The sequence below is a fragment of the Musca autumnalis genome, unplaced genomic scaffold (assembly GCF_047663935.1).
Source record: "Musca autumnalis isolate F117 unplaced genomic scaffold, ASM4766393v1 scaffold_3, whole genome shotgun sequence".
Lineage (NCBI taxonomy): Eukaryota > Metazoa > Arthropoda > Insecta > Diptera > Muscidae > Musca > Musca autumnalis.
The window spans coordinates 127,167,901-127,188,178 of NW_027411866.1; the positions used below are offsets into that span (position 1 = coordinate 127,167,901).

At 38.8% G+C, this 20,278-nt stretch overlaps 1 protein-coding gene across 2 annotated transcripts in view; it reads right to left on the reverse strand.

The window, feature by feature from the left end:
- LOC141399657 (ATP-binding cassette sub-family A member 17) overlaps positions 1-17,625 on the reverse strand; it is a 34,730-nt gene extending 17,105 nt beyond the window's left edge. For both annotated transcript variants that reach the window (XM_073978791.1, XM_073978790.1), the window contains exons 1-9: positions 17,329-17,625; positions 16,641-17,265; positions 16,431-16,574; positions 11,183-12,484; positions 10,832-11,120; positions 4,130-4,667; positions 3,454-3,803; positions 3,272-3,397; positions 3,001-3,213 (exon numbers count right to left, since the gene is read on the reverse strand). In XM_073978791.1, coding sequence (XP_073834892.1) covers positions 3,001-3,213; positions 3,272-3,397; positions 3,454-3,803; positions 4,130-4,667; positions 10,832-11,120; positions 11,183-12,484; positions 16,431-16,574; positions 16,641-17,265; positions 17,329-17,549 — 3,808 coding nt within the window. In that variant the 5' untranslated portion in view covers positions 17,550-17,625. The remainder of the gene's footprint in view (positions 1-3,000; positions 3,214-3,271; positions 3,398-3,453; positions 3,804-4,129; positions 4,668-10,831; positions 11,121-11,182; positions 12,485-16,430; positions 16,575-16,640; positions 17,266-17,328) is intronic.
- Positions 17,626-20,278: the final 2,653 nt, after the last annotated feature.

Below are 20,278 nucleotides of genomic sequence, written 5' to 3' on the forward strand. Positions count from 1 at the left end.
TATGCATATGTTTATAATTCCCACGACTGTATCTATTTTATTATTTTTTGGTTTTTAGTACATTTATCTTAAACATTGCAATGCATGTTTAACATAAAACCGTTTAACTTAAAAAGTTTTTTTACCTATTTTTATTTTCTAGTTTATTTTATTAATAAACATGTGTACGAAAAAAACTGTCAACAAAATAATTAAAAATTATATTTATTTATACCAATAAAATTATGTTTTTTTTTTCAATTTTACAATAATTTTGGTTTTGCAATAATTAAGTTGACTAACTGTAACTCAATGTAGAAGAAAACGAATGAGTGTCCGGATTATTGAGGTAAAAACATTGCCGTGAGTCCGGATTACCGAGTGCAAATTATTTTAAAGTCCGGATTACCGCGTTGTCCAGATTAACGAGTGTCCGGATTATCGAGACTATACTGTATTACAATTCAAGGTGGGGATTAATGTTGCCGAGGAAGATGATTTTGCTGTTAAAGTCAGTCAAAGTCTAATATCTGGTTTGAGCCATTTTCCACATACGGATTCGGTAGATATGTATATATAAACGTGACCTCTTAATTTCGACAGGTGTGTAGATTAAGATGCACTTGAGTAGATTGAGGACCAGTAGAAAGCAGCAAGGCTTTTTCATGAATTCAGTGACCTCAATATTTTTTCGGTACCGGTCCAGTTCACTGTTTAAAGCAAGGAAATGTTTGTAAGATTATTGTATGTTCCACTAGTGCCATGAGAAAGCAACCTGTTACAGTCCACGTGGCGGCATTCTGGCAATTTTTTCAACTGCGTAGGTTTAACATTTGCATAACACACTGGCGTTACATATCTTACCACACCAAATGCTTGCGGCCAGTGACATGAGAGCTTTGTTCCTACTTCTGATCTTGTCATAAATAGCTGTGACCTGCGTTCTGACAACTTTGACTCAACCAAAGCAAGCCGTGTGACAGAACAGTGATGGTGGCACTTGACTTATCAAGAGCTGTCAAGCACTCCACGCTGCACTATAGATAATTTGCCCTGTTTTTGAGACAAAATTAAGCCACTTAGCGCCGAAAATTTTTTTGCGAGTAAACTTAAAATTTTTTATGAAAATTATATTTTTGAGACTTTTTATGCATTTTTTAACAAATGACTTTTTTTCTCTAAAACGTATCCCAGCAAAAAGTTTGCATCCGTGGATGCATTTTAATCAGTACAAATGTTGCTGAAACATTTTTTTCTGCAACTTTTCCATTATACAAATTACAAATTATCACGTAAAAAGACACTGCTAATTATTACAAATGTTTCCAAAATTTACAGAAATGTTGCTAAAAAAGGGGTTTCAGAAACATTTAGTAAAAATTATCGAGTACAAGGACAAACCTATTATCGTCGCTACACAAAATGTTTGAGGTATATTAGGTTTGTCCTTTTACTTGATAATTTTACTAATTGTTGCTAGAACACATTTCTTGGTATTTCGAATTTTGTATGAGAGGCACCCGAAGAAGTGGGCCGAAATAGCCCATACTCCAACCTGATACATGACTGGATGAAATAATATGATGTGCAAAGTCTGCACCAATCAGAAACTCCCTGCAAGAATTGTCTTGCGGATTTGCCAATTTTGTTGGTGCCGCCAGGGTTTCTTGGAACATTTAGGCCACTATCTCAGGAAGTATGGAAAAAAATTGTATCGTCGTAAGGGGAGCCACAAGTACAACTTACTGAAACAAATTTCAAAACGAACCGAGGGGAGCTCTTAAAGTTCACTTTACCCGAATTTTGTGTGGGAAGTACCCGAAGGAGTGGACCAATATAGTCCATATTCGAACTCGATCTATATCTGGATGGAACAATACGATGTGAAAAGTTTGGACCAAATCGATTGCTCCCTTCGAGAGTTATCGTCCACACAATTCTACAGACAAATTTTGAACTTTTGTGGGGGAGGTACCGGAAGCAGTGGACCGATATGGCCCATCTTCGATCTTAAACTAAGTTTGGACAAAATATTACCATACCCAAAATATGGTCCGAATCCGTTTGAGAGTTATCGTGCGCTCCAGCCAGACAGACAGACGGACGGATATTGCTAAATCGACTCCAAATTGTCTGAAACGAATTTCGTCCAAACATAATTGGGGTCTAATACCGTTATTTTGATGAGGCACATTTTTTGGTCGTATCAAAGTGTATATACCCTTTCTAGCCTAAAGGCTGAGGGTATAAAAAACTGGTGAAGGTCTAAGAAAATGACAAATATTAAATTAAATTGCGAACAATCTCCATCTTTGATCTTTCGGAACTTGGATTTTTGACCTCGAATTTCAACGAAGGCATAACTTCCATATATGGAGTTAGCAATCCAACGTTAGACATCATGAGGAAAAATGGAATTCATAATGTCGGAAACCCTATGCTAGCAGTTCAGTTATTTTCAGTTCCGCCTAATCATAACCTCCATTCCAAACAGCGATGGAAATTAAAGATATATTTCTTAAATACAGAAAGGTTGAAGCAACTTTACATTCAAGAATAAAAAATCTGTCTGCTATCAGATGCCAAAAAGTATGCCATATAGTTTTTTTTCAGCCGTAAATTTCTTGAATATCCATCTACGGGCGAACAGGGCCGTGTCCATTGTAGTCCGGTCATGCTAAAATCTCAAGCGAGATTTGCAACCCTTTCCTTTACATCGAGTGGAGTTAAAATATAAAATTGTGAATGACCTGAATCAGCGTTAATCGCCACAACGGACCATTGAGACAGCCCAAATAGAAAGGTAAAGACTCCGATAGAGCAAACTAGTGGAGATGACAATAAATATAAAAGATTTAGTAAGTTATCGGAGGGTTTAGAAATCAACTATTAGCCAATGTTTTTTCTTACTTGGACAGTGTGCATCATATAACGAGAGGGTTTCTGCAGGCTTTAGCCGTTTCTATTTGTCTTTTCCTTATGGAGAACTTAAGTGTGTTTTTTATTTGCTATTTTACGTACCACAACAATTCGATATAAGAGCACACATATTTGCCGCATAGCAACCCGGAATGTCCTGACACTTTTCCCGACAATATGCATGTTCTTTATTTTCAGTATAAATGTTGCTGATGCCATCCAATAGGGAAAATGTTGGTGAAAAAAATGACATCAAATAATAAAGAGTACGGCTGTTATCCGCAACATCCCAATAGAAGACATAAGCACAGAGGCCTAAAAGAGGAGGAACACAAGTGAGATTATAAACAAGTTAAAAAATGAAATGTGTTACCAACTAGAAGCTGCACCACAATGGCTATTAAAAATGCTCTATATCTTGATCGGGGCATAAAAAGCGATAGCAAATATATGAAGCATAATGCCGACAAACCGTGGACATTCAATAGAAGTAAGGTCACTGGAAAGATTAGGGAATACCAGTATTAAAGGTTTGATTATAGTTTCCATTCTTACGTAGTTTTGCCATGGTCCCGAAACCTTCAATCGTTGACACCAACATTACTAAAAAATATATTACGGAAAGGGCAAAAATTGTACCAAAATCCCATAGAATACCAACAAGCCAATAAATTTCTTCTCGTACTCCGGCAATGCGTTGAAGAGTCAAGAGATGGGTTTGCTGTTCCTCCACTAGGCCCACAATAAAGCAGGACATTGTAATGGGCATTATAATACCCATTGTTAGAGCTAAACGTAAATGGGAAACTTGATTATCAATCAAATTGATTTTTATATGCAGCGGTATAATTTTCGGCTTATTAACAATAGTTGTCAGGACTTCGGGACGGTTTGGAAATATTTTACTGGAAAGAAAAGGAAAATAATATACAAACATTAGTAAGGAATTTATAATAAACAATCTTTGTTAAGGGAGAATGGACCAATTATAAACAAAGTAAAGGCGGAGGCACCTGAGTAGCATGGTATAAAAGGCAAAGTGCGACTTAGTTCAGATCTTTATTCGGCAGATCTTTATTATTTTAGCAGAAATAACTCCAGCACAAATGCCAGCCGCTTATGTGTCTCCAACTTATACTCTTGGATGTACAAGTACCTCATACAACAAAATTTTTCCATAAGCTACAAAAATTCCACTCTTTATATTGCTTCATAAAATGCTCCGACTCACCTCAGTATAAGATTATGTGCCAAATTCAATGACAGCGCTGCCGAATGAAAAATCTTTTCATTTATCCACAATATCATATCTCCACTTTTGTCCTCTTGATATTCCACAGCTGCAAATTTATCATAGACGCCGATATCATGTAAAACATCCTCACGATATGCACCCTGACCACATTCAAATTGTTTAAAGAGAAAATATTTTGGTTTATTATTCAGCTTCAATTGATATTCTGCCGACCGGACATCTGTCACTTCGATGAAAGAACAATTTTGGAAATTATCTATGAAGCCACGCGTTGTTGCATTTCTAGGCAGGCCCAAATGGATGCCTTCATTTTGGGTACTTGGTATATGTATCAAATTTGTCATTTTATTTATCAGTAGTATCAACAGGAATACAACAAATATCATTATGATCGGTATAATGTTGGGAGCCTGATGGATCATTTTCTTATAAAGCATAGCATTCATTTGTTGTTTGGTAGTCTTCGTTTGTTGTTGTAATATTGAAAATTTTTTGTTAAATTTGAAAACTTCAACTGGAAGAAAAAGAGAGAAATATTGGTAAAATTTATGGAACATGGATAGCAGACCATTGCTACATCCCGCCGAGAAATAGCTGTATCTCAGATTATAAGCCTGACATTAGCCCGCTTTTGGAAGGTCATAATCGTCTGATCCTGGGGAACTTTAAGGCGCATCATGAGATGTGGCATTCGGCCCTCGGAAACGACCAGAGAGGTATAGCGCTGGCTGAGCAGATTGATAGCTCTACGTTTTGCTCGGTTAATGAGGACGCCCCTACCAGAATTAGAGGAGCGTGTCACAGTTCGCCAGACATAACCATCGTGTCGCATGGTCTGACAAATGACGTCACCTGGCAAACCCGTCATTTCCATTGGATCACACCATCTCCCCATAATTGTCTCCATCAGCAGACCACCCGATTTCATCACCTCTGAACGCCGCACATTCGTCAATCATGGGAAAGCCGATTGGCCGAGTTTCAGAGAGTTCACCAATCACCGCTTCAGAGAATTGCCCAATCCTTCTTATGTTCGGGTAGCGGAAAGGACGTTCCGAGACATCATCAATGCTGCAGCCGCTCGCCATATATCTGCTGGTCGAATACCCGAAGTAAGACCAAATTTCCCAGCAGCGGCGACGGGATTAGCAAATGAGCGTGATGAGCTTCGTCGAACCAACCCCAACGACCCCAGAGTCAGGGAGCTGACACTGGAAGTTAATAGGCTGGTCGGCGAACATATGCGGAACAAGTGGTTAAATCATCTGAAGAGTTGGAACATTGGAGCCGGTATAAGTAAATTGTGGACAACGGTTAAGTCACTCTCGAACCCCGGAAGGAGGGATGACAGGACCTCAGTCACGTTTGGCGACGTTACGTTGACTGACCCGAAGAGGTGTGCAAGTTACTTCAATCGACAGTTTGTCGAGCACCCCGAGAGTGACAGGGCGAAGAGAAGAGTGTTACGTCGCATTAGATCTCTTCCTGCCGAGGATGAACCACCACAGTATACAATGAATGATGTTGCGAATGCCATCAGGAACGCTAAATCATCCAAAGCGTTGGGCCCTGACGGAATTTCCATGGTAATGTTGTCACTAAAGTTCCCAACCTGTCGCTAGCCACCCTTATTGTCCCCGAAGTCTGGAAAATGAGCAGGTGGTCCCGCTACTGAAGCCAGGCAAGGATGCCAGCAAAGGTGAATCGTACAGGCAGATTTCGCTTTTGTCACCTGTAGCGAAGACCCTTGAGGCCTTAGTCCTCCCCAGCATTAGAGATAGCTATTAAGGTGCCGATCATCAGCATGGATTCCATAAGCAGCACAGCACGACAACAGCGCTGCTCGTCATCTCCAACTATATTTGTCGAGGACTCAACCAGTAGCGGCCGTGTGATAGAACAGTGATGGTGGCGCTTGACTTATCAAAAGCCTTTGATACTGTTAAGCACTCCACGCTGTTCGAGGACATCGAGCAGACAACACTCCGGCCAAGTCTGAAACGTTGGATAATCAACTATATGTGTGGTCGCCAGTGGTATGTGGAGTTCAGGAACAAGAAATCCAAGCCCCGTAGAGTGAAACAGGGAGTTCCCCAAGGAGGGGTGATATCTCCGGAACTGTTAAACCTCTACCTTTCCTGTATTCCGCCCCCTCCAGACGGCATTGACGTAACGTATGCGGATGATTGTACGATCCTGGCGTATGGTACCTACCCTGATGACATCTGAGAGACTGAACTCCTATTTAACCGATCTTACCGCTTTTTTCCACGCGAGGAATATGCAGATATCCGCCACTAAATCACGTGGTAAGCTATGCGGCGCCAGTTTGGTCCCCGAATTTATGTGACACGCAGTGGGATAAGATTTAAATTTGTCAGAACGCCGCCTGAGAACAGCAACAAGGTGCCTCCTCAAATCTACAGTGGACCATCTACATGAGGAGGCAAAGATTCTTCCAGTACGACAACATAATGAGATGCTAATGTTGCAGTACTTGCTCGGGTGTTACCGTGAGAGCCATCCCAAGAAGAGCGTCAGCTGCCACTACAAACCAGAGTAGTTTTGGCTCAATTACGCTCGGGATATTGCAGTCGCCTAAATTCCTATTGGGCGAGAATCGATCGCACCGTGCAAGACATCTGCCCAGTATGCGGCATGGGCCTGCACGATACTAAGCACCTATTCAACTGACCCGCCAAGCCTACTCATCTGACTCCAGTGGATCTGTGGTTACATCCCATCAAAGTAGCCACCTTCCTGGAACTGGAGATAGACCCAGAGCCAGATTGAACAGGAGAACGAACATACAAACATAATAAAACACGGTTACAACAACCATTGCTACAAAACCGATATCGTTTTCGAATAATTTTGGGCTGGCTACATCCATAAAGAATCGGGGGAGTTAAACAGATGTTATCAATTCAAGGCCAATACGAATTGAAGCGGCTACACCGTTGCGATCATAATTGTATGGTCTTCTATTGGCAAATAACTCTAATGAGGTCATCTATTGTTACGTATAAGACCCTATGATATCTACTATTGACAGAAGATCCTTATTAGGTTATCTGTTGATAGAAGAGGTCTTCTATTTACAAATGACTTTTATGAGGACTTCTATTGACAGATGACACTTATGAAGTTCTCTATTGTTAGAAAACCCTTAGAGGGTTTTCTATTGATAGAAGAACCTTATTAGGTTCTCTATTGACAGAGTACCCTTATTAGGTCTTCTTCTATTTATAGATGGTCCTTATGAGGTCCTCTATTAACAGAAAACCCTTAGGAGGTCTTCTATTGACAAAGGACCCTTATAAGGTACTCTACTGATACAAGCCCCTTATTAGGTACTTTTATTAATATCAGACTCTTGTGAGATCTTCGATTGATAGTAAATCCTACTTCTGTTGAAGTAAGACTATATCCATCTATTGATAGAAAATGTATTCTATTGATAGAAGAAAGTACCGCACGGGCCTCGGTGGGCTGCATCATCCCAAGCGTACTTGAGCCAAAACTACTATGGTTTGTCGTGACAGCTGACGCTCCTCATCTGCGATAGATGGGGAGCATCCTCCGAGGGCCGAATTCAAACGATAGTTGCTATGGCATCCATGCGAATGCTACTGAAACTTGCTTAATAGGCTTGTTCTCTCTTGTAACGTTGGACCTCCCTTTCTAGATCATGAAAATTCCTCCTGACATGCCTGATTAAAATAACTTGCGCACCTCCTCGGATCAGTCAGCTTAACGTCGCCAAATGTAACTGACGTCCAATCTTCCTTATTTCCGAGGTTCGAGAGTGACTTAACCGTTGCCCACAATTCACTTATTCCGGCTCCAATGTTGCAACTCTCAGATTATTTAACCACTTGTTCCGCTTATGTTCGCCGACCAGCCTGTTAACTTCCAATGTCAGCTCCCTGACTCTGGGGTCATGAGGTTGACTTGACGAAGCTCATCACACTTATTTGCTAAACCTGTCGCCTCTGCTGGGAAATTTGGTCTCACTTCAGGTATTCAACCAGTTGGTATATAGCAAAATATGATCTCTTGGAAGGTCCTCTCTGCTACCCGAAAGGTTGGGCAGCTCTCTGAAGCGGTGATTAGTGAGCTCTCTGAAACTAGGACATTCGTTTTCGAGCTTTAGTCGACACCGAAAACGCTTTGTTAAAAAATTGGTAATCCCTTAATGAGGTGGTCACTGAATAAGATAAATAACATCGCAGCAAAATGTTCGATGCCAAAGATACCATTCAATCATAGGTGCAAGTGATCTGGCATGTCATCTTTTTAGATGTTATTCATTTTTGGATCCAAAGCATGTCATTTACACAAATGCTTTGACATGTCATTTTCACCAATGTTTTGGCATGTCATTTCCACCAATGCTTTGGTATGACATTTTCACCAACCCTTTGTAATGACATTATCATTACGACGAAAGTTTTAACAACGCTGTTTGTGATTTTGATTCTCCGACAACATCAAGACTATTGTAAATAATTTATCTTATATATTTAGAAAATTTGTATAAATAAAACCACAACCGCGTGGGTTCAAATGCTAATGAAAAGATCGGATCTTCCACGACTTCGTTTGAACCAATGCAAAAGATGCCATGAAATAACGTCATCGCATGGAACCCCTTCCTTCAAATTTTGCCGGGTGCGAACAGAATGAGAAATTCATGCTTATCCAAGCCTAAATTCATGTACAAGAACAAATACATGCAAGATCGCATTTTAATTAGGTAGTACTTGGCCATTAGGCTTTTACATGAAATCAAGCGTGAAGCAAGCAACAAAGTTCATTGTATATTAACCTTAAAGGCCTCGACACATAAGAAGCATGGTTTTCTTGCTGAAGCCATATCTTATAAAAAACTAAAGACCATGTTCCAGATAATAAAACGATTGCAGAATCACATTTGAACTAGGTCGAACTTGGTCTTTAATCATTTACCAGATATGACTTAAGCAAGAATGCCATACTTCTTATGTGTCGAGGCCTTAAGAACTACAGGGTAACTGTAAACACCATCTCATTACTATTTGCTTTCAAAAAAAATGTGATGCCATGTTAACACATCCAAAGCAACTTAAAAACATCATTTTTATAACGTCCGTTACTTTAAATATTCAAATATTTGAATATTGTTAATTTTGGGAAAATATGGAAAAGAAGCACGTTGCTAATAATTATCAGTTTTGAAGCCTCACATGGACAAAACTACTTGGAAGGTATTTGAAGGTGTGGACTGACACAGTCCATGTTCGAAGTTGATCTATTTGATATAAATATTGCGATGTGTAAACTTTGGACCAAATCGGGTTCTGCCTTCGAAAGTTATCGTACGCACCATTTTAGGGAAACATTTGAACTTTTGTGGGGGAGATACCCGAAGGCGTGCACCGATATGGAATATCTTCGAACTTGATCTAAGTTCGGACAAAATATGACGAGACCCAAGTTTCGGACCCAATCGGTTGATCCGTTTGAGAGTTTATGTACGCTCCAACCAGCTAAACAGGCAGACGGACGTGGCTAAATCAACTCCAAATTGTCTGAAATGGTTTACGCCCAAACATACATACTTGGTGTAGAAAATCGTTATTTCAATGAGGCACTGTTACATCGTATCAAAGTGTATATACCCTGTGCATTATCATATTAAAACGAATCTGGACGGGTCGTTAGTTAAGCTACGACACCCAATCAGCATAGATTATCTTATGTTAATCAAGAATAACATGTATTCCAGAGAAACACTAGCGGAAGGGAGACTTTCCCACAGAAATGTAACACGGTGCGCCTTAACTAAATTTAAATGAAAGGTTCTTGCACCTGGGAAGTTTTTGCGGTTTCTGAAACTACAATGTTCATAGATGAGAAAAATAAAAAAAAAAATCGCCGTAGGGATTTTTAAATAAATCGCGGTCAAATTTTTAAGGTTCACATTTTTAGGTTTATTTTAGGTTTTCGTGATTTTGCTTCGTAACCGCAAGTTCTATCAAAATGGGGCTAATGAAAATTTTGTTGCTGTGAAAATTCTCCAGAGGATGGACCGTTATGATTTGTTCCTAGGTTTTACCATATCTGAGATACAGAAGTTCGGGTCACATTTTTAGGTTTTTTCTTTTTTTGTTAGGTTTTTCCGATTTGCGTGAAAACGGTAAGTCTTTTCGAAATGTGACTAGAGAAAATCTTATAGCTGTTAAAATTCTCTATAAGATTGGTTTACGTAATTTTTTTCCTAGGTTGTACCATTTTTGAGATAAATAAGTTTAAGTTGGGAAATTGCAGTCATTACCTTGTTTTATAAGGAGACGATACAGTCAGTAAATTGTCAAAATTTTAACTTCTATATCTCAGAAATGGTAATACTACGAAAACATCATAAAGGAAAATCTTGTAGAGAATTTTGACTGCTACAATACTTTATTTAATCCCATTTCGTTAGGGCTTGTGGCTTCCCAGCAAAATCGTGAAAACCTATCAAAGCCCTAAAAAGGTGAACTTTGAGCGCGATTTTTTTGCAAATCCCTCCGGCGATTTTTTTTTTTTTTTTTTTTGTTTTTTCTCATCTATGAACATTGTACTTTCAGAAACCGCAAAAACTTCTAAGCACCTTTCATTTAAATCTAGATAAGGTGCACCGTGGTAACTTACCAAATCGATTTAATTCCGAAGTTTCTAATTGTTGAGTAGTATCGGACAATCCTAGTTTCATGTAAATCTCCTTAAGTTCACTGCCGTTCATTCGTATACTTGAAATTCCCAATTCTTGACTTTGTTTTTCTAAGCTTATCAAAACTCTTTGATATAGATTTCTTTTATCGGTAGGCAATTTATATATTAACTGATCGCCCATTTCAGAACTTGGCATGGTGTTGGGTATTATTTGATTTATTAAATCTGTTATGGGGCGACTTGGTAAACTTGGGGATTTCAAGATAACCTAAAAAAGAAACGCTATTATTTCCATTTCTAAATGCCACAAAGTACAACATTACTTCTTACCAAATCAAACCCACTGCCAAAACGTGTCTTTAAGAAAAAAGGTGTACCCCATGCTAAAAGACAGCCATCACTCAATACGGCCACACGATCACCAATAGCATCAGCTTCGTCAACTGAAAATGTGGTCATAATAATTGCACGATTTTCTTTCTCATAACGCAAAATTTGCCAATAGTAAAGTTGTTCCTTTAAGGACATGTGCATAGTGGGTTCATCCAAAAGTATAATTTCCCTGTCACCAGCCAAGGTACAACAGAGCGCAAGTAGGCGTTTTTGAGAGAAATTCAAATCCTTTACCAATGTGAGATGGCCATTAATGATATGTTCTTTTAAAACATCCAACCATTTGTTAACTTCCTCCTCCAAATTCTGCTCCCTTGATTTTTGTTTCATTTCACAAAAATACCAAAGAGTTTCTTGAACCGTCAGTGATCCATATAAAGGATTATTTGGCATAGAAACATCCACCATTTCCCGATAGTATAACCAATTTTCATAAATATCAAATTCACCATTGAAATAAATCGATCCTTTATAGGGCTTACGCCATCCCGCCAGCAGGGATATCAATTGAGTTTTCCCAGTTCCATGATGACCCAATACAACAGATATTTCATTTTTATAAAATCTCATTTTCAGTTTCTTCAATTGTTGCACATTCCTTATACGATCGCGATAGGTATCGATATTTTTCAAACAAAGTATTTCTTGACCCGTAACAGGACCACATTCCAAATTGTGACAGCTCGGATTGGGACCAATCACCAACATTGAAGACATGGTGGCCGTACGGCGTCTAAGTTCAATGGAATTGCGACGGATGTACTTTGATCTCCACAACGAGCGACAAATATACGGCACACCTAAATAATTAAAATATCTTCGCGCCACATAACGCCCAGGCCTTATAAAATCAGCTATGGAAAGTCCAAGCAACAACAGAAATATATAAGCAATTTGAGTATAAATTAACAGCCATATTTGTTCCGAATCCTTTTCGCCTTCAACATCTTTCATCAGACCCATGCCATATGGAAACATGTTATTGAAGAAGATTAGAAGACTTATCACAAGTGGCATAGAAAAATCCTCAGATGTGTCCATAATAAGTGAGAATAAGCCATATGACCCTAACCACATTGCAGCCCCAAAGAGAGTACAATTTGAACAGCTCACAAATTCCGCGGTCACTAACATGGCATAGATCAGTAGGATTGTTATATAGAGAACAAGGAATATCAGAAGTATGCCAGGATTAATTTGTCGAAATATGTGATATTTTTCTATACTGGTCCATTCAATCTGAAACACACAAAAAAGAGTCATTTTATTTAAGATCTAAAATCACTATAAAATATTAGGACAACGATGAATCTTCGATAACTAACTCTACGAAATGTTTGTCAATAAGTCCTACTTATATTAGACTTATTTCTAAATGATCAGCGGACAACTCCGCGGATGTTGCAGAAGAGACTTTTTAGCGACCGTGAAGTACATGTTCAGATCAATGTCGTGATATTGTTAAAGTTGCGAAGTTTTTCGGCAATTCATACACACACGACACGAACGCAACGAAAGAGTACACAAATGTTTTGATTTGTTTTTGTTTTGCAGCAGAGTGAGGAGAGAAAATTTTTGGGTCTCTCTTGTGCTCTCAATGAGCGTAAATTTGTTGTTGTTCACAACGCGTTAGCATCTACCCAGCAAACCAATCGTTCCGATATCGTAACGAAATCGGAAAAAATTTCGGACGTTACGTCCTATATCTGATCCGAAATCGTAACGATATCTTAACGAAAGTTGTATGAAGTGGTTGACATAATTTCGGAACGAAATGTCGGAGCGATATCGGATCGATTTCGGTCAGAATTCGCAACGAAATCGGAAGAAAATCCTTGGGAAATTCGGAATTCGAATTTCTTCCTCCGAATTTTCGTACAGATTTCTGAACGATTTCGGAATAATGTCGTATGAAAATCTGAGGTACCTTCCGAACTTTCGTAAAGGTTTCTGAACAATTTTGGAATAATTTCGTATGATTATCGAAGGAAAAAATTGTTCTCTGATGCCTCTTTTTTATTTATAATTTTTTTATTGGAAGATCATAATTTCAAAGATATCTAATGATTTTCACTGTTGTTATCATTTTGTAGTTATAGTAGAACAATGTAAACTTTGTGTACGAATATGTTGAGTCTATCAGCACTAGCTTGAGTTAGTCCCAATTTACATTAGGCGAGTTTACTTGCGGCAATTGTCAGTTTGATGGATAGAGAGGTGAGGCATATGGTAACCCTTTGCCTCTCAGCCCCCTCTCTCACCTACAAACTGACAATTGCCGCAAGTAAACTCGCCTAATGTAAATTGGGACTTATTATATGTTGCATTTATATTTAAAATATTTAAAAAATGTATATGCGAATCTTATAACCAACCATTTTGTTTTTCGACAACAAACTAAATTGTTACTTGTTAGATATATACAAAAGGTGGTTGTTGTGCGAAGGGAAAATTGTTTCCGACATATCGATCCGAATTCGTAACGAAATCGGAAGAAAAACATTAGCAAATTCGAAGGGAAATTTACTTCCGACATTTTCTCCGAAATCGGAACGAAATCTGAACAAGTTCCCCTACGAAAAATCGTATAGAAATCGATACGAAATCTAAACGATTTTGCTTCCGAAATTGTTTCGATATGTCGGACATCCGACATTTGGTTTGCTGGGTACACAGGCTGTGAGCGATAACAAATTTACGCTCACTTAGAGCACATGTGCTCTCTTGTGAGTCACAATGCCTTCGCCTGTTTTGCAGTATGCGTGCATACAACGTTACTAACACACTGTCAAAAGTTGCAAATATTGAGAATTTTTGTGTGCCCTCTTCTTGGTGCCCGAGTCTTACATTGTAAACTAGGGCTGCTCATTTCTTCACGTTAGCGTAAATTGAGAGTAAGCATCAGTCGTTGTTTGGCCTGCAACGGAGAAACACATCTTCAATGTGAGTACCTCTGCTGTAAACCCCCAAAACCACTCTTGTTTCCTCTGACAGCTGGCACTCTTCTGCTGCAATGCATTGAAGAAACTACCCTGCGTGATAAATTTGAATATTCTTCCACTTAGCCATATACCACTGGCCGGTCTATTTCTTTATAAACGGTCAAAAAGCTTTCTGGATGAACATGCGGTGTGGCATTCGGTCCCAGATAATGACCAAAGGGGTATAACACTGGCTGTGCAGATGGATAGCTCTACGTTTTGCATGGTCAATGAGGACGACCCTACCAGATTTAGCGGAGAGTGTCATAGTTTGCCAGACATAACCATCGTGTCATCTGGTCTGACAAATTACGTCAGCTGGCTACCCGTCCTGTCTCTTGGTTCAGACCATCTCCGCAAAAATGTCTCCCGATTTCATCTCCTGTGAACTCTGCAATTTTATCAATCAAGGGAAATCAAATTGATCTAATTTCAGAGAGTCCATCAATTACCGCTTCAGAGAACTGACCAAACATTCTGAATGGATGTTCCAAGACATCATCACAGCTGCGGCCGCTCGCTATAAAGCTGTTACTCGAATACCTGATGTGAGACCAAATTTCCCGGCACAGGAGAGGGTATTCTTAAAAATCCACTTTTCTGAGGCTGTTGCAACCTGGATTTTTTAAAAAACTTTTCACAAACCACACAAACTTGGATTTTTTTTAAGATTTTTCAGGCCCAAATAGAACCTCACAAACGTGGATTTTTTTAAGAATTTTTCAGGACCATGTAGAATCTCACAAACGTGGATTTTTTAAGATTTTTTCAGGCCCACAAACGTGGATATTTTTAAGAATTTGTCAGGTCCATTGAGAACTTCACAAACGTGGACTTTTTAAAGAATTTTTCAGGTCCATATAGAACTTCACAAACGTGGATTTCCTCAAAAACATGGATTTCTTCACAAACGTGGATTTTTTAAAAAATTCTTTGGATGGATTTCATGGATTTTTTAAAGAAATTTTCAGGTCCATATAGGACCTCACAAACGTGGACTTTTTATAGAATTTTTCAGGCCATTATAGAACCTCACAATCGTAGATTTCTTAAAGAATTTTTCAGGCCTATATAGAACCTCACAAACGAGGATTTCCTCAGAAACATGGATTTTTACACAAACGTGAACCTCAAAAACGTGGACTTTTTAAAGAATTTTTCAAGCCAATACAGAACCTCACAAACGTAGATTTTAAAGAATTTTTTCAGGTCCATATATAGAACCTCACAAACGTGGATTTTTTAAAGAATTTTTTAGGCCCATATAGAACTTGACAAACGTGGATTTTTTTTAAAGAAATTTTCAGGCCCATATAGAGCTTCACAAATGTGGATTTTTTTAAAGAATTTTTCAGGCCCATATAGAACTTCACAAACGTGGATTTTTTTAAGAATTTTTTACGCCCATATAGAACCTCACAAACGTGGATGTGGATTTTTTAAAGATTTTTTCATATAGAACCTCACAAACGTAGATTTTTAAAGAATTTTTCAGGTCCATATATAGAACCTCACAAACGTGGATTTTTTAAAGAATTTTTTAGGCCCATATAGAACTTGACAAACGTGGATTTTTTTAAAGAATTTTTCAGGCCCATATAGAGCTTCACAAATGTGGATTTTTTTAAAGAATTTTTCAGGCCCATATAGAACTTCACAAACGTGGATTTTTTTAAGAATTTTTTACGCCCATATAGAACCTCACAAACGTGGATGTGGATTTTTTAAAGATTTTTTCAGGCCCTTATAGAACCTCACATATGTGGATTTTTTAAAGAATTTTTCAGGCCTATATGGAATCTCACAAAAGTGGACTTTGTAAAGAATTTTTCAGGCCCAAATAGAACTCACAAACGTGGACATTGTGAAGAATTTTTCAGGCATATAGAACCTCACAAACGTGGACTTTGTGAAGTATTTTTCAGGCATATAGAAACTAACAAACGTGGATTTTTTAAAAAATTTGTCAGGCCCTTACAGAGCCTCATAATCGTCGATTTTTGAGACACATATACAATCTCGCACACTGGATTTGTTAAAAAAAAATCGTGGATTTTTGGGGCCAAGGTATCCGAATGTTAAGAATGTTTAGTATCATGGAACACTGTATTCTCTCTTTTCCATAATGGAAGCTCAACTGAACATAACCTCATTTAGAAATGCCTTACAATATATAATATCAATCTGCCCAATGGAATACATACCGTCACAAATGCCATAACTATTAGACCCAATATCAAAAAGTGACCAAAGGATATCAGGAAATGAGCAATACGAAGATGTCCCTGTTCAAAGCCATAAATCCAATGATGGGTGGGTATATTTTCCTCCTGTTCTAGCGAGAATTTCTTTAAAAAGAGAAAAGAAAAAATGCGTAGAAAAGCATTCAACATAAAAACCTGATGCTAACTTACCCTGATAACCCTCAAAAATGGTACAAAGAAAGTAAAATAATAAAGGAACCAAATAATATTCGAAGTTCCTTCCACATAACATGGTTCATGATCGATGCAATGTTTAAAGGAGTGCACAGATATCTTTGGTAGTATGGCTTTCAATTGCAAATCTGCTTCACTCTCAGAAGAATTTAGTAATAATTTCAACCATTCGACAAATAGGCGATGTTGCAGTTGTAAAAACCCTTCTCGTATGTATAAATCGGTGTGCTTTAAGTGATCTGTGTCTAAATCATCCAATACACCAGTACAACGTGTAAGCCATAAGCTGGGATATATCTCAGGGTGTTGACTGGTACGAAATTCACTTGGAAAGCTAATTGTTAAAGCTAATTTTGTAGGTACTCCATTCAGTTCACTTGAGGAATTGCTCTCATTGCCACTAGGAATATGAAAAAATATTCCCGCCAAATAATGATCTTCATGGAAATGATTCAAAAGACTTTGTTCACTTTGTACAGCAAATATGTTCCGAAGGCCCAAGGATTTACGCGTAGCCTCTGTTATTTCGGTGGTAAAACTTGTTGGTGGTCCATATAGAAGGCTGTAGCGCATATTTTTCTTTTTTATATTCTTCAATTGTCTGGATTGAATATGAAGGTTTACAAATGATTTAGTTTTCATGATCTTTGTTCTCTCTACTTACCTGAACGCCGCAAAATCATAGAGATTGGAGCAATTCTCAAAGAAATACGTCCCCTTGGCCTCTTCCAATTCCATCATATAATCTTTGGGATTTACACCGGGATTTATAACGATAATCGTATAGAACACAATGACTAGCATTATTTCCACCAAATTTCCAATCCATGATCTCTTCTCCAATATTAAATTCTTTTTTAATAAAATCACAAAATTTCCAGCCATAATTTTAATGAAATAAAAAATAAAAATTATGACAAACTGACAATACAATTGGTATTTTTTGTTGTTTTTGTTGTTATTTTTTGAAATATATTTATTTTGTTTTTTTTTAAACGCACACGCAGAGCCATGGCACAATTAGACAGGTAGTGGCATCGTAAAATTTTGAATATGTTATGTCAAAACTTTCTTTATGTTGTTGGGGAAATTACAACAAAAATAATTTTTTTATAAAGGGATTTGACTTTTCATTTTCGATCAGCTGGTGTGATACCACTACCTGGTAGTTCTGCCATGCGCAGAGCTATAGGTTTTGGCTTAACCCAGAGTATTTTGGACGATTACCCAATTATTTATCGAAATTTGACTAACAATGAAATTGATCAATATGCGGCCCATACATTTACTGCCCCTGCAAGCAAAATCTATTGTGGAAGTGACTTAGGCGTGTCACCCAGGGTGATGAAAACAGTCGCGGCGATAGTCGCGGAAGTCCCACTGAAATGACCTCTGTTGTGAAGAAATGAACCACGCCGGCGTGCCGTCTTAGAGGTCACTCCAGCGACACTTCTAGAAGATCATTTCCCCGATAGTTCTTGGAATTAAAAAAAATATATTTTTTATTTATTTTTTATTTTTTTATTTTTCTTTATTTTTTATTTTTATTTATTTTTTATTTTATTTTTATTTCTCTTCTCTTTTAGAGAAATTATTCTTTGCAATTTCCGCCTAAATTTATTTTGTAATTTTAAAAATGTGATGTTTTGTTGCCTGACTTGGGAAGCGAACCGGGACCTTCAGAGTGCAAAGCGTATGCTTATCACAGCACCACCGTCTCATGTAATCAATGTTGAATCATTCAATAAATGTAAACAATCGCCTTGGAAGTCACTCCGAAGTGTCGGCATACGCGATAAAAGGTAATCACAATAAGGCTATAGAAATTGTTTGTGGAATTCACGATCTTCCTTTGCGTGTCTTCGGAGTGACTTCCTAGGCGAGGGAGTGAGAAACTCTGTTTTCAAAAATTGTTATTTTCCCCACAAACAATTGCTGATTAACGTGGAGTTGAGTATTTAACAAGTGTCCTCAACCTATCCTTAGCCACCCATATTATACCAGAAGCCTGCAAAGTGGGCAGGGTGGTCCCGCTACTTAAGCCTGGCAAGGATGCCAGTAGAGGTGAATCGTACAGGCCGATTTCACTCCTGTCGCCAGTAGCAAATATCCTAGAGGCACTACTCCTCCCCACCATGAGAAGATGTCTTCCAAATGCCCAATATCAACATGGATTTCGGAAAATGCATAGTACTACAACAGCAATATACGCCATATGCACACATATCAGTAGAGGACTGAATCAGAAAAGGCCGTGCGACCGAACAGTCATGGTGGCTCTTGGCCTATCGAAGGCTTTTGATACCGTCAACACAAACCAAGCTGTTCGAGGATATGGAGACGACTACTCTAAAGCCATGTTTGAAACGTTGGGTAATCAACTATATGTTCAGACGCCATTCGTTTGTGGAATTCAGAAACAAGAGATCCAAAACGCGTAGAGTGAAACAGGGAGTTCCCCAAGGAAGGGTGATATATCCGAACCTGTTTAACCTCTACCTTTCTGAAATTCCACACCCCCCAGATGGCATAGAGATCGTTATGTATGCTGATGATTGTACGATCTTGGCGTCGGGTCCTATCGTCGATGACATATGTGATAGGTTAAATGTCTACATAGCTGACCTAGGGCACTTCTTCCATCTGAGGAATATGAAAATATGCGCATCTAAATCCATGCGGATTCCGGCCACTAACTACCCCAAAATTCTGTATGTAACGTTCGATAGCATCCGCGCATGCCACAGCTATTTGCGATAAGATCAGAGGTAGGAACAAGGTGCTCAAGTCGCTGGCCGGCAGCGCTTGGGGAGCTAACAAAGAAACCTTGTTGACCACCTACAATGCAATAGACCGGCCTGTGGTCTGCAAAGATTGGCACTATGCAGTGGAAGAATATTCAAACCTGCCAGAATGATGTCCTAAGGACTGCAACAGGGTGCCTCCTCATGACACCAGTAGACCCTTCATGAGGAGATGAATATTTTACCGGTGCATCAACACAATAAGATGTTGTCGATGCAGTACCTGCTTGGGTGTTATCGCAGTGAGAATCCCTGTCACCATTTAATGGACAGGCTTCCCCCACCCAGGCACGTCAGGAGAGATCTTCATGATCTAGAGAGAGATCCAACGGTATAAAAGAGAACCTATAGACCAACGGGTCTATCAGTCAGGCTTGGATAGCATTCACACTGACATGGTTGCGCAGGCAGTACAGAGATACAGTGTGAATGGCATACTTGGAGACCACCCTCCACCCATCGCAGTAGAAGAACGTCTGCTATCAAGGCAAACACGAGTGGTTTTAGCCCAGTTAAGATCCGGACGATGCAGCCGCCTTAATTCGTATTGGGCCCGAATTGATGCTACGATGTACATATATTGGGTCCACACGACACACTGCATTTGTATAGCTGCCCAGCTAACCCCACTCACCTGTATCTTGATTCTTTATGGACACAACAAGTCCAGGCTGCAGAATTCTTGAGACTGGATACAAAGGAACCAGAACCTGATAACTGAAATAATACACGAACGAACATATTTGCGTTGCTACAACAACAAGGACCTGCCAACATTTTGCTTGTTATCATCCTTGCACTATAGGAATT